This window comes from Embiotoca jacksoni, unplaced genomic scaffold (genome assembly GCF_022577435.1).
Source record: "Embiotoca jacksoni isolate LCO1_2020_lvr unplaced genomic scaffold, fEmbJac1.0.p SCAF_14, whole genome shotgun sequence".
NCBI lineage: Eukaryota > Metazoa > Chordata > Actinopteri > Embiotocidae > Embiotoca > Embiotoca jacksoni.
Genome location: NW_027185274.1, coordinates 15986068 through 15997510, shown reverse-complemented (window position 1 = coordinate 15997510; position 11443 = coordinate 15986068). Strand labels below are relative to the sequence as shown.

Genomic DNA, 11443 nt, shown 5'->3' with positions numbered 1-11443 from the left:
AACCCGCTGAGGCGGGCCTGTTAATAGTGCACACAGCTTCCCATGTCGTAACTGCGAACTCAGGAGTTCCATTTGAACTCATGATTTCCCAGCTTTAGCTGCACAAAGTGTGTTGCTCCCCCTTGTGGTAATAACACAAGAATACTAGTCTCTACTATTCTACTAATCTACTGAATTACTTGTACTCGTAAACTACTCGTTGACGAGTGGGGTTTTAGTAGCCCCATATCCTAGACTTTTTCATGTGGGTTTAAACAGAATATTGTAGTGGAACAATAAATCTCGTGATTTACTAGTCATATTAACAACCAATTAAAGGTGAATTTGTAAGACTTAAGTATAAAATGTGATAAATCAAGCAAAGGTGGAAGCGTATGGAAATATTTATTGTTTATAGTGGTAAATTCACAAGAGGAGAAAGGAGACAGGGACATATAGTTCTAATTGCATTGTACAAACATGTCATCAAAGACCTGGCTGGGTATGGGCATCAACTCTCTGATGTATATAGTATGCTGACGTGCAGTAGACAGTTTTGTGTTGACCTTTATAAACCAGGTAAAACACACATACGCCCACATACAGGCGGTTGAGGGATGGAGATCTCAGCTCTCCTGTTTGGCCTGAGATTGGCTCTGTGTTTGTTTGAGCTGAACTCAGCTGTTGAATTGGGTGGGTCTCTGGATGGTCTGAAACAAGAGACTGCTGGGGTCAGTACTGAAGCTTCATCTGTGAAATGCAAATTGCAGAGTTCCACTCGACGACCTGCGTTTTCAATGGATGGTGACTACATTATTGGTGGTGTTTTCTCTATACACTACTACATGCACACAGTGAAGCATAACTATACCACCATGCCTGAGCCACTAAGGTGCACAGGGAGGTCAGTAAGAGAGAGATCTGGGGGGATAAAAGGATGTAAGATTGTTGGAATACAAATGTTTTGATTTGTGCAGTTTACCATGTTGGAAAACATTTGTGTAGTATATTATATTATATTATATTATGTTATGTTATGTTAGGTTATGTTATGTTATGTAGGCTGTATATGAAAAAAAAAAGGAACTTTTGTGTATTTTAACTTGAAATATAACTTATTCAGAAATTTATTTATAAACATTAAACAGGACAACAAATGCAGACATTAGATTGAACATACTACTGCTAATCTATTTATCACATTTGTGTAAATTTGGACTGACATTTAAATTAATTGGTGAAGCAGCCCTTTATTTTCTGGAGTGCATTGTCCACTTTCTATAATTGTGGATTTCCCTTACAGTGTGTTTTTTGTTATTGTATGTAAATGTCAACGGTGATACGAGTGTCTGTGCGCAGCATTGACTCCCGTGAACTGCGCTTCTCACGCGCAATGGTCTTTGCCATCGACGAGATTAACAGCAGTACGGAGCTACTGCCGGGTATCAGACTCGGGTATCAGATCCACGACTCGTGCGCCGCAGTGCCCGTGGCGGTGCACGTGGCGTTTCAGCTTTCAAACGGCCTGGACCCCGTGTTCCACCCCGGCGACGAGTGCTCCCAATCCGGTACGGTGATGGCTATCGTCGGGGAGTCCGGGTCCTCGCCATCCATCAGCATGTCACGCGTCATCGGGTCCTTTAACATTCCTCAAGTAAATACTTTTAATTTCTGGCATTCTGCGTGTTAAAAATGTGACTGTGGTAATATTTTTTTAATTCTTGCTCTCAAAGACTTATACAGTCATGTTTTGCTTTAGGTGAGCCACTTTGCCACTTGTGCATGCTTGTCCGATAAGCAGCAGTACCCGAGTTTCTTCAGAACAATCCCCAGCGACCAGTTCCAAGCGGACGCGCTCGCCAGGCTGCTGAAACACTTCGGCTGGTCGTGGATAGGTGCTGTCCGCTCAGATTCGGACTATGGGAACAATGGCATGAAGTCTTTTCTGGACGCAGCGCACCAAGAGGGGATCTGTGTGGAGTACTCTGAATCTTTCTACCGGACCCACCCTCGGAGCAGGATCCAGAGAGTAGCTGATGTCATCCGCAGGTTCCTACATCACTCAGTTTGTTTGTGTGGAAATGATTTTATTCGTTATTTTGACACACACATACATCTCATAGTTGTTTTGATATTGCAGAAAGTTTGATGTGTATGTCAGCATCCTAAAATGCAATATAATGTCTCTCCAGGTCAACAGCTGTGGTTGTTGTTGCATTTGTTGCTTCAGGAGACATGAGGATCCTGCTGGAGGAGCTGTCACGAGAGCCTTTTCCACCTCGCCAGTGGATAGGCAGCGAGTCCTGGGTGACCGACCCGGACATGCTGAGGTTCGGTTTCTGTGCCGGGGCAGTCGGATTTGGCATTCAGCAATCTGTCATCCCAGGTCTGAGGGACTTCCTGCTGGATCTGTCCCCCTCTGAAGTGGCTGCTTCGCCAGTGCTCACTGAGTTTTGGGAGGATGCATTCAACTGCAGACTGGGAGAAAGTGAGAGTTGTCTTGAGTTTGTGATGAAAAGTAACCACTCACAATAGGCTCCTGTTTATTTCGTTGTTGTTTGAAAGGAGAGGTGGATGTAAGGTGCATCTCTGCAAATATTCTCATTCAATAGGAGGATATTTCAGGTAGAATTAATAAGATTTAGTTTGAACTTAACTGCAGCAGTCTCACAATGTCAACACTGTGTATAGGCAGTCACCTATTCACCAAATGAATTCTTAAAACTGTACTTACGAGCATGTATCAGTTACAGGAAATGTACATCTGATCAGGCTATGAACATATGGTATGAATATAAATCAATACAGTACAATCAGTGATTTCTTTTAGTTATTTTTAAAACAAGGAAAGTCAGTTGGTGATTGAAGTTGTGGAAATGTTTTTTTGCACCCACTTATAAATATGAGTAATTGTTTTATAAGTGATTTGTGTTATCCTGAGATAATGGTAGAAAAAAGGACAGTGTAATCAACTTTCATGGATTAAAACATCTCCGTCTCTGTGTGTTTTTTTAGGTAATGCTGCAGACAAGCGTGTGTGTGACGGAAGTGAAGACATGCAGAAGCTTCAGAGCCCGTACACGGACACATCTCAGCTCAGAATTACTAACATGGTGTACAAGGCTGTTTACGCAATAGCACATGCCATTCATAATGCCGTGTGTCAGGAAACCAATTTCACAACTCACTGTGACAAACTCAGCGGGTTAGAGTCCAAGCAGGTCAGTCGAAGTAAATAAGTATGTCCCAGTGTCTTTAATGTACTGTCAATGAAACAAAACATTCATTTGATTTTACATTACATCCTTTGTCTCCCTTCCCTTTCTGTCTACTTTACTTCATCCTCACAGGTTTTCACTCAGCTAAAGAAAGTCAATTTCTCTCAGAATAGTTATGATGTCTCATTTGATGCTAACGGGGATCCTGTGGCTGTTTACGAGCTCGTTAACTGGCAGAAAAGTGAGACGGGCATCATTGAGTTGGTAACCGTGGGGTACTACGATGCATCTCTGCCGGTGGGTCAGGAGTTCCGTATCAACAGGAACCTAACCTGGCTGGAGGGTGGCACGCAAGTAATGAGCCAAATGACAACAGGTGAACTTAATCATAACAACCGGGTTGCAAGAATATACGATGATCTTTCCTGTATCTCTTTGACAGGTGCCGGTGTCAATGTGCACGAACAGTTGTCCCCCAGGATCTCGTAAAGTGCTGCAGAAAGGAAAACCTATCTGCTGCTATGACTGTGTGCCATGTCCTGAGGGAGAGATTAGTAATGATACAGGTAAAATAAAATGCTTTTCCACGCAAATGAAATCTTTTCCTGTACATATCTGCAACATTGAACATATGACAACCTTAAAATGTATTGAAAAGGCCGCAGCCAGACCTATAGATAGAAAGATAGATAGATAGATAGATAGATAGATAGATAGATAGATAGATAGATAGATAGATAGATAGATAGATAGATAGATAGATAGATAGACAGACATACTATCTATACAGATGTAGAATGACCTACCAAAGGACATTAGGGAAGCTAACACGCTGTCTTCTATTAAGTCACTCAAAAACTCACCATTTTAGACATGCTTTTTATTGAAAGCGCTTTATCAGCACTATATGAATAAAGATATTAGTATCAAAGATATTATTATGACTGCTGAAAGCCCTTTCTGATTCCTTTTTCCAGACTCCCCTGATTGTTTCCCTTGCCGTGAGGAATTCTGGCCTAATGCCAAGAGAGATGCTTGTTTCCCCAAGCCTGTAGAGTTTCTTTCCTTTGACGACGTCCTAGGAATAATTCTTAGTGCATTCTCCGTTGGCGGTGCCCTTCTGGCCATCACAACAGCGTCTGTCTTCTTTCATCACAGGACATCTCCGATCGTCAGGGCCAACAACTCCGAGCTGAGCTTCCTCCTGCTCCTCTCCCTCACTCTCTGTTTCTTATGTTCATTAACCTTCATCGGTCGGCCCTCTGAGTGGTCCTGCATGCTGCGACACACAGCGTTCGGCATCACCTTTGTTCTCTGTATCTCTTGTGTTCTGGGGAAAACGATGGTGGTTTTAATGGCCTTCAAAGCTACGCTTCCGGGTAGTAACGTCATGAAATGGTTTGGTCCCCCACAGCAAAGAATGACCGTAGTGTCTTTCACGTTTATTCAAGTATTAATATGTACTATTTGGTTGGTACTCAGCCCCCCTTTCCCAATGAAAAATCTAACCGTGTACAAGGATAAAATCATCCTGGAGTGTGCATTAGGCTCTGCTGTCGGTTTCTGGGCTGTGCTCGGGTACATAGGCCTCTTGGCTGTCTTTTGTTTTGTGTTAGCTGTCCTAGCTAGGAAACTACCTGACAGTTTTAACGAAGCCAAGCTCATCACCTTCAGCATGCTGATATTCTGTGCAGTCTGGATCACCTTTATCCCAGCGTATGTCAGCTCTCCCGGGAAGTTCACTGTAGCTGTGGAGATATTTGCTATTCTGGCCTCCAGTTTTGGACTAATTCTGTGTATATTTGCACCAAAGTGTTTTATCATATTGTTTAAGCCAGAGAAGAACACCAAGAAATATATGATGAGCAAAAATCAATACTAGTACATTAAAGATTTTGAACTAGTTGAGAAGGAAGCAGCAACTATGCAAATTTAATGCAGTCAGCAACGTTATTCATTTATAACTCTTAATTTAATGTTGAATATTTTCTTATTTACATGTCAATTTATGAACAGATTTGAATGTTTTTGCCTTATTTTATTTTATTTGCTGAACAGATAGAATGAATTAAAAAAACTCAAAATTGATAACAACAATGTTTATCTGTTCTTTTTCAACATTTGAATACCACTGTTGAAGATACTGTTTATTTATATACTCTTTTATAATTTTTTTTTACCAGCTATCAATGGATTGATTTGTAATGGTATGAAATCAATAAAAATACTTCCTTCATCCTCTTGTTCACATTTCAAATGGGTCAAGCACATTGACTTTACAAGTTTAGTTAAGATGAAATTGATGACTATTTCATATTTGCAGAACAACCAAAACATCAACAATGCACAACTGTCAATCAGTAGATGTAAAGTATGCAACTTTATATAATGTATTACACTACATGATATCCAGAAGGTGGCAGCAACCAATTTTTTTCTTTGTTTTTTAGAAACCGTATTCACTGTAAGAATAATTTTTCAGCACCACTTCATGCAAATTGTTCATTAGATTATTGTATTTGTATAATCCAACAATCTCAAACTTAGAACCAACCAAATGAAACCCTGCGCATTATATTTCTTGTTATTTCTTAAAATATCGTTTTTTTAAAAAAAATCTTTAATTTCTGTCATGTCTAGTAAGACAAAAAAGTCCATCAAACTTTTTTCAGTTTTATTACTCCTAGTTCATGTGTAATGTCGTGTCCTCTCTCCTGTGCTTCTCACTGATTGGTTGATCTGATGATGACGCGTATGACCGATGAAATGAGCATCACAGTTTTTAACCGTCCACCTCATTAATCTGGAGAACCCCATCTTCAGCCCACACACAGTCTTTATGGGGTCAGTATCGACAATGCAGCCAACCCTTGTTGGGACTGGTCTTTGTGTCTTCTTCAGCTTTTTTTCTCTAGTTTTCTCTGGTTTTCTCTATGCTGTAGATGAAAGAAAAGCCCTCAGTGTGGAGGGAGGTGTTGTGGAAAAAGAAGAGACTCCAGACAGAGTGAACGATGGGGGGACAGAGGGAGTGAGTGGTTTTGATTCTAGTTTGTCTCAGTGTGGGCAACTGGGAGACAGTGAGCCTTTAGCCCTGCAGGCGGAAGGAGATGTTGTGATCGGAGGGTTTTTTCCTCTGCATTATGTGGCCTCCGAACCACAGCACATCTACCACAGCAAACCCCAAATCACACCTTGCAGCGGGTGAGTGTGAGGATACTGTTAATATCTGCGATGTATTCATTTTAGTTTGTTTTTCTTCACCCCACATTCAAAAATCTCCTCTTTTTTTTGAGATAATATGAAGTAGCTCTTACTCAACATGTCCTGATTTATATTTCTGTGATACTGTGATGTTTGTCTCTTTAAGACTTACAAAAACTGCACTCAACCTAATTTTCTGCAGCTTTGACCACAGAGCCTTCCGCTGGATGATGACAATGGTGTTTGCAGTGGAAGAAATTAACCGTAATTCAAGCCTGTTACCAGGTGTTAAACTAGGCTACCGGATCATGGACAGCTGTGACCACGTCCACACCAGCCTGCAAGCTCTGTTTCCTTTAGTCAGTCAATCCAAAGTTGTGACGAGTGAGGTCGAACAAACAGAAATGATGATGAAGGTAGATATGACAAAGGATGTCGGTGTTGGAATCAAGACTGTAGAAATAAAAAGAAAGCAAAGGATACTAAATGATACCAATGTCGAAAATACTGGAAATTACATAAAGGAAAATGCAACAAAGGAGATGAGGTCAACACAGTCTGATGCATCCACTTGTCTGTCTGGTTCCCCTGTGCCTGCTGTGATTGGTCTGGCATCCTCTTCCCCTACAAGAGCTGTCGCTCAAACTCTCGGCTCTCTCAACATCCCACTGGTAAGAAAGGAAGAAAAAGGCACGATCATGTACAATACTTCATGTTCACACAGTGTTTAAAAATGTTCAATGATGTTTTATTTACAGCTTTTGTTTTATCCCAGTAGAGGTAAAAATGAAGTTTATCTCTTTCTAGGTGAGTTATTTTGCCACTTGTACCTGTCTTAGTGACAAGAAAATGTACCCATCATTCTTACGAACGGTGCCGAGTGATCTCTTTCAAGTCAGAGGTCTCGTGCAGCTGGTCACTTTCTCAGGTTGGCTCTGGGTGGGAACAATAGGTACCATGGTAAGATAATGACCCTTTTTTTTTATTCCGTAATTAGTCAGTAAAACATAACGACATGATTAACACGACTTTTCTGTGTATATTTCAGGATGACTACAGTCACTATGGCATCCAAGCATTCTCTAATCGGTTTAGACAACAAGGTGGATGTGTAGCATTTCATCTCACTATCACCAAATCACCCACAGTGGCTGAGATACAAGGAATGGCAGACAGGCTGCAGAGTTCAACTGCACAGGTCGTGGTGGTCTTTGCCACAGAGGGACAACTGCTGGATCTGCTCTTCGAAGTAAACCCCTTAGTTGATGTACAGGCCTATTATATTACATGATGTCTATATTTATAATAACAATATGTGAAGTAGTAAATTGGTGTTCATGGTTATTATCTAATTTCTTCATGTCTGCTCTTCAGCTTGCTCAGAGAAATGTGACGGGGATACAGTGGGTAGCCAGTGAGGCCTGGGTGACCGCTACCCTGCTGACCACGCCCCACTTCCACCCTCTCCTGGAGGGAACACTGGGCTTCTCCTTTCCCGGAGTCAGGATCCCTGGCTTGAAAGAGTTCCTTTTCAATGTCCGTCCCTCTCCCGAACCAGGGATGGAGTTTATCAACATGTTCTGGGAAGAGCAGTTTGGTTGCAAGTTTGGAGGAGACAAATCCAAAGAAAATGAAGCATATACTGTGAATAACTTTACAGGCTTGGATGCTTTTGGTTACAAAGCAGACGCTCAAAACAATTCTGGGTCGTTCGCCGGGCCTATTGTAGGACAAAAAAGCTTATCTAAGGTGTCAGTTGATGGAAATGATAAAGGTGCTTTTGAAAAGCCTGTATGCACAGGTTCAGAGGATCTGAGGTACACTGACAGCAGCTATGCTGATGTTTCTCAGGTCAGAATATCCTATAATGTGTATAAAGCTGTGCACGCCATCGCCCATGCTCTGCACACTTTACTGAACTGTGATCTTTCAGGACCTAACAAGGGAATATGTGAGAAACACAAATCATTTACTTCTCAGCAGGTGGTTTAAACAATTACAAAATATCTAAATCAATCTGAATGTGATTTCTTCCATTTTCCTTTTTTTCCCCTCATTCTGTTCTGTTTTTTGTCTTCTTTTAATATAGTTGCTGCATCATCTAAAGACTGTGAATTTCACCAACCAGTTTGATGAGAAAGTATATTTTGACTCCAGCGGAGAGCCGGTCCCTCTCTATGACATCATCAACTGGCAGAAGGACAGCAAGGGTGAAATCAGGTGGAAAATTGTCCTTCAAGATGCAGCAGTTCAACTATCTGTTAAAATAATCATCATCAAGAATTGTTCTTTATATTTGTTGTGGCAATCTGAGCATCCAGTTGAGCCATGGTGCAACACTGTCCCATGTATTGAGGATTTTTATGCTGTGTTTAGATTTATTAAAGTGGGAAGTTATGATGGATCAGCTCCACTGGGACAACAGCTGCAGATAAAGCAGAGCACCATTGTATGGACAAAAGGACAGTCACAGGTGGGTCATTTCACATCCCCTTAAAAATGATTTATTTAGGGAATATATAATATTTTAACCGATTTACCTATTTAACCTGTAAAAACTCTTTGTTGTACTCTGTCAAGTCTGCAGAAAGAAAATCTTGTTCCTAAATAATTGCCAGCTCCTCTCTGATCATTGTTCAGGTGCCTGTGTCTCAGTGCAGCGCTGCATGTCCTCCTGGCAGTAGGCAGGCCAGACGTCCAGGAGAGCCCCGCTGCTGCTTTGATTGTTTGCCCTGTGCAGATGGAGAGATCAGCAATCAGACTGGTAGGCTATACGTGTTTAATTTAGTCATATCCTTTCTACCTTCAAGTAGAAGTAGGTCATTAAAGGCCAATAAAGCCACAGAAATGTTGCACAACTTGAGTCATCAATGTGGATGTGCGTAGAGAAAAGTTTCAGTGTTTTCACAACGCTGATCTACTTTGTTTTTCTCCCAAAGGCTCCACTGAGTGCACGAAATGTCCTGACTACTACTGGTCAGACAAAGAAAAGGTGAAATGTGTCGCAGGGGTGGAAGAATTCCTGTCTTTCTACGACACCATGGGCATCATCCTGGTAGCACTCACCCTGCTGGGCGTCATTCTGACAACCATCATCACCATCGTCTTTCACCATTTTCGCTCTACACCCATTGTCAAGGCCAACAACTCAGAAATAAGCTTCTTGCTTCTCTTCTCACTCAAGCTCTGCTTCTTGTGTTCCCTGGTGTTCGTTGGCCAGCCGTCTGTGTGGACATGTAGGCTCCGCCAGCCAGCTTTTGGGATCAGCTTTGTCCTTTGTCTGTCTTGCCTCCTCGTTAAGACCATTGTGGTCCTCTTGGCATTTCGTGCCAATGTACCTAGCTCCAGGGGTCTGAAGCTGTTTGGTCCATCCCAACAGAGGATGCTGATCCTCTGTACCACAGCTCCTCAGGTGGGGGACCATAGAACTGTTTATAATTTTAATATGAATATGTCACTGTATTTGTTTAGTTTTTTTTTAAAGAACTTTCTATCTTCCTTTCTTGCCCTCAGATTTTTCTCTGTGCTGGCTGTATATTGGGTGCACATCCCTTCCCATTCAGGAACCCAACCTACCAAGCCTCAACTGGAAAAGTAAGAACCATGTTTTGATATGTTGTTTTTTTAACATTGAAATCAGCAGCCGCCAAAGTCAGAAATGCTTCCATTCAACACACAGGGGCTTTAATGTTGGTCTTTGAGATCAGAATGACTCGATATATAATCATACTAAATTGATTTTCTCTGTGTATTATGCTAATTGATCTGCATTATTGTGTTTTTGGACATAACTAGATTGTTGTGGAGTGTAAGGAGCCGTGGCCTCCAGGATTCTACCTGATCCTCGGTTACATTGGCCTGCTGGCCTTCGTCTGCCTCCTGCTGGCGTTCCTCGGACGGAAGCTCCCCGACACATTCAATGAAGCCAAGCTCATCACCTTCAGCATGCTGATTTTCTGGGCCGTCTGGATCTCTTTCATCCCAGCTCATGTCAGCTCTCCTGGGAAATTCACTGTGGCTGTAGAAATATTTGCTATATTAGCATCTAGTTTTGGGCTGTTACTGTGTGTTTTTGTGCCCAAATGTTACATAATATTACTGCAGCCTGAAAAAAATATTAAGAAAGGCATTACTGGAGTATATCCCAGATGAGCTTAATATTTGTAGTTTATGTGTCCAAACACAAAAATGAGCTGTTTGATTTGAAATCATCAATCAATTATTTTTTTATAGGTAAAAGTTGTAAAAGGTTTGTATATTTGAATATTAGAAAAAATTAAATGCAATATGAAACATGCCGTCATGTTTTTGATTCTTAAAGAGAGGACCTGACTGAAAGTTTGCCCAATTACTGATATGACTGGAACGTGTGGACACCATTTCTATTACTTCTTTTATCTTATGAATGTAATTATAATATATATATAATATATATCTATATATTGCAGCCTAATGGCTGTCTGCCTCGGTCAACCAGTGAAGTTGTAGTTTACATTCACATCTGTCCAGCCTAATGTAATTTTTATAGTGAAGACTTTGAAGGAATCTTTACTGTATATGCGTTCACATGCTTAGTCAATAAAAACTTATTCTGATGACCTTTGACCTTTTCGATAAAAAGTGTCATAATTTTATCCTGTTTAGTCCTTTGTGTGAAATTTTGTTATAGTTAGCATATAAATTATTTAATTATTGTCACCAATGCGTGACCATCGTGACCTTTGACCTTGAACACCAAAATCTTACCAGTTCATGGTCTAAAAGCCTTGTTTTTATATTCATGTCAATCCATATTTTTTAAGAAACAATAACTGAAAATCATTACGCAAGAGTGTAACTGTATAACAGTGTACTTCACAATACAAACATACAGTATTATGGGACCAGTTAATCAATAATTGGTTAATGATGATTATCTTGTCCTGCGTGCGCAGTTCTAAACCCTCTGACCTTGGATCAGTCCTCAACTAAAGTTTATCGTGAAGCAAACTGAGCATCAGAAACTTCAAACAACAGTCACAGATTAATTAAATTTATTTCTTAAA

At 40.9% G+C, this 11443-nt stretch overlaps 2 protein-coding genes across 2 annotated transcripts; both read left to right on the top strand.

The window, feature by feature from the left end:
• Positions 1-1345: 1345 nt before the first annotated feature.
• LOC138197434 (extracellular calcium-sensing receptor-like) lies at positions 1346-5328 on the top strand. The gene is made up of 7 exons (XM_069148273.1): positions 1346-1633; positions 1739-2028; positions 2172-2467; positions 2995-3200; positions 3330-3551; positions 3640-3763; positions 4175-5328. The coding sequence occupies exons 1-7, from the start codon at positions 1373-1375 to the stop codon at positions 5077-5079; spliced, it is 2304 nt and encodes a 767-aa protein (XP_069004374.1). The 5' UTR covers positions 1346-1372; the 3' UTR covers positions 5080-5328.
• Positions 5329-6625: 1297 nt separating this feature from the next.
• On the top strand, positions 6626-10569 carry olfcu1 (olfactory receptor C family, u1). The gene is made up of 12 exons (XM_069147335.1): positions 6626-6787; positions 6941-7069; positions 7206-7358; positions 7447-7647; positions 7872-8042; positions 8187-8381; positions 8488-8618; positions 8775-8871; positions 9039-9162; positions 9338-9810; positions 9912-9992; positions 10194-10569. The coding sequence occupies exons 1-12, from the start codon at positions 6626-6628 to the stop codon at positions 10548-10550; spliced, it is 2274 nt and encodes a 757-aa protein (XP_069003436.1). The 3' UTR covers positions 10551-10569.
• The last annotated feature ends 874 nt before the right edge of the window (positions 10570-11443 follow it).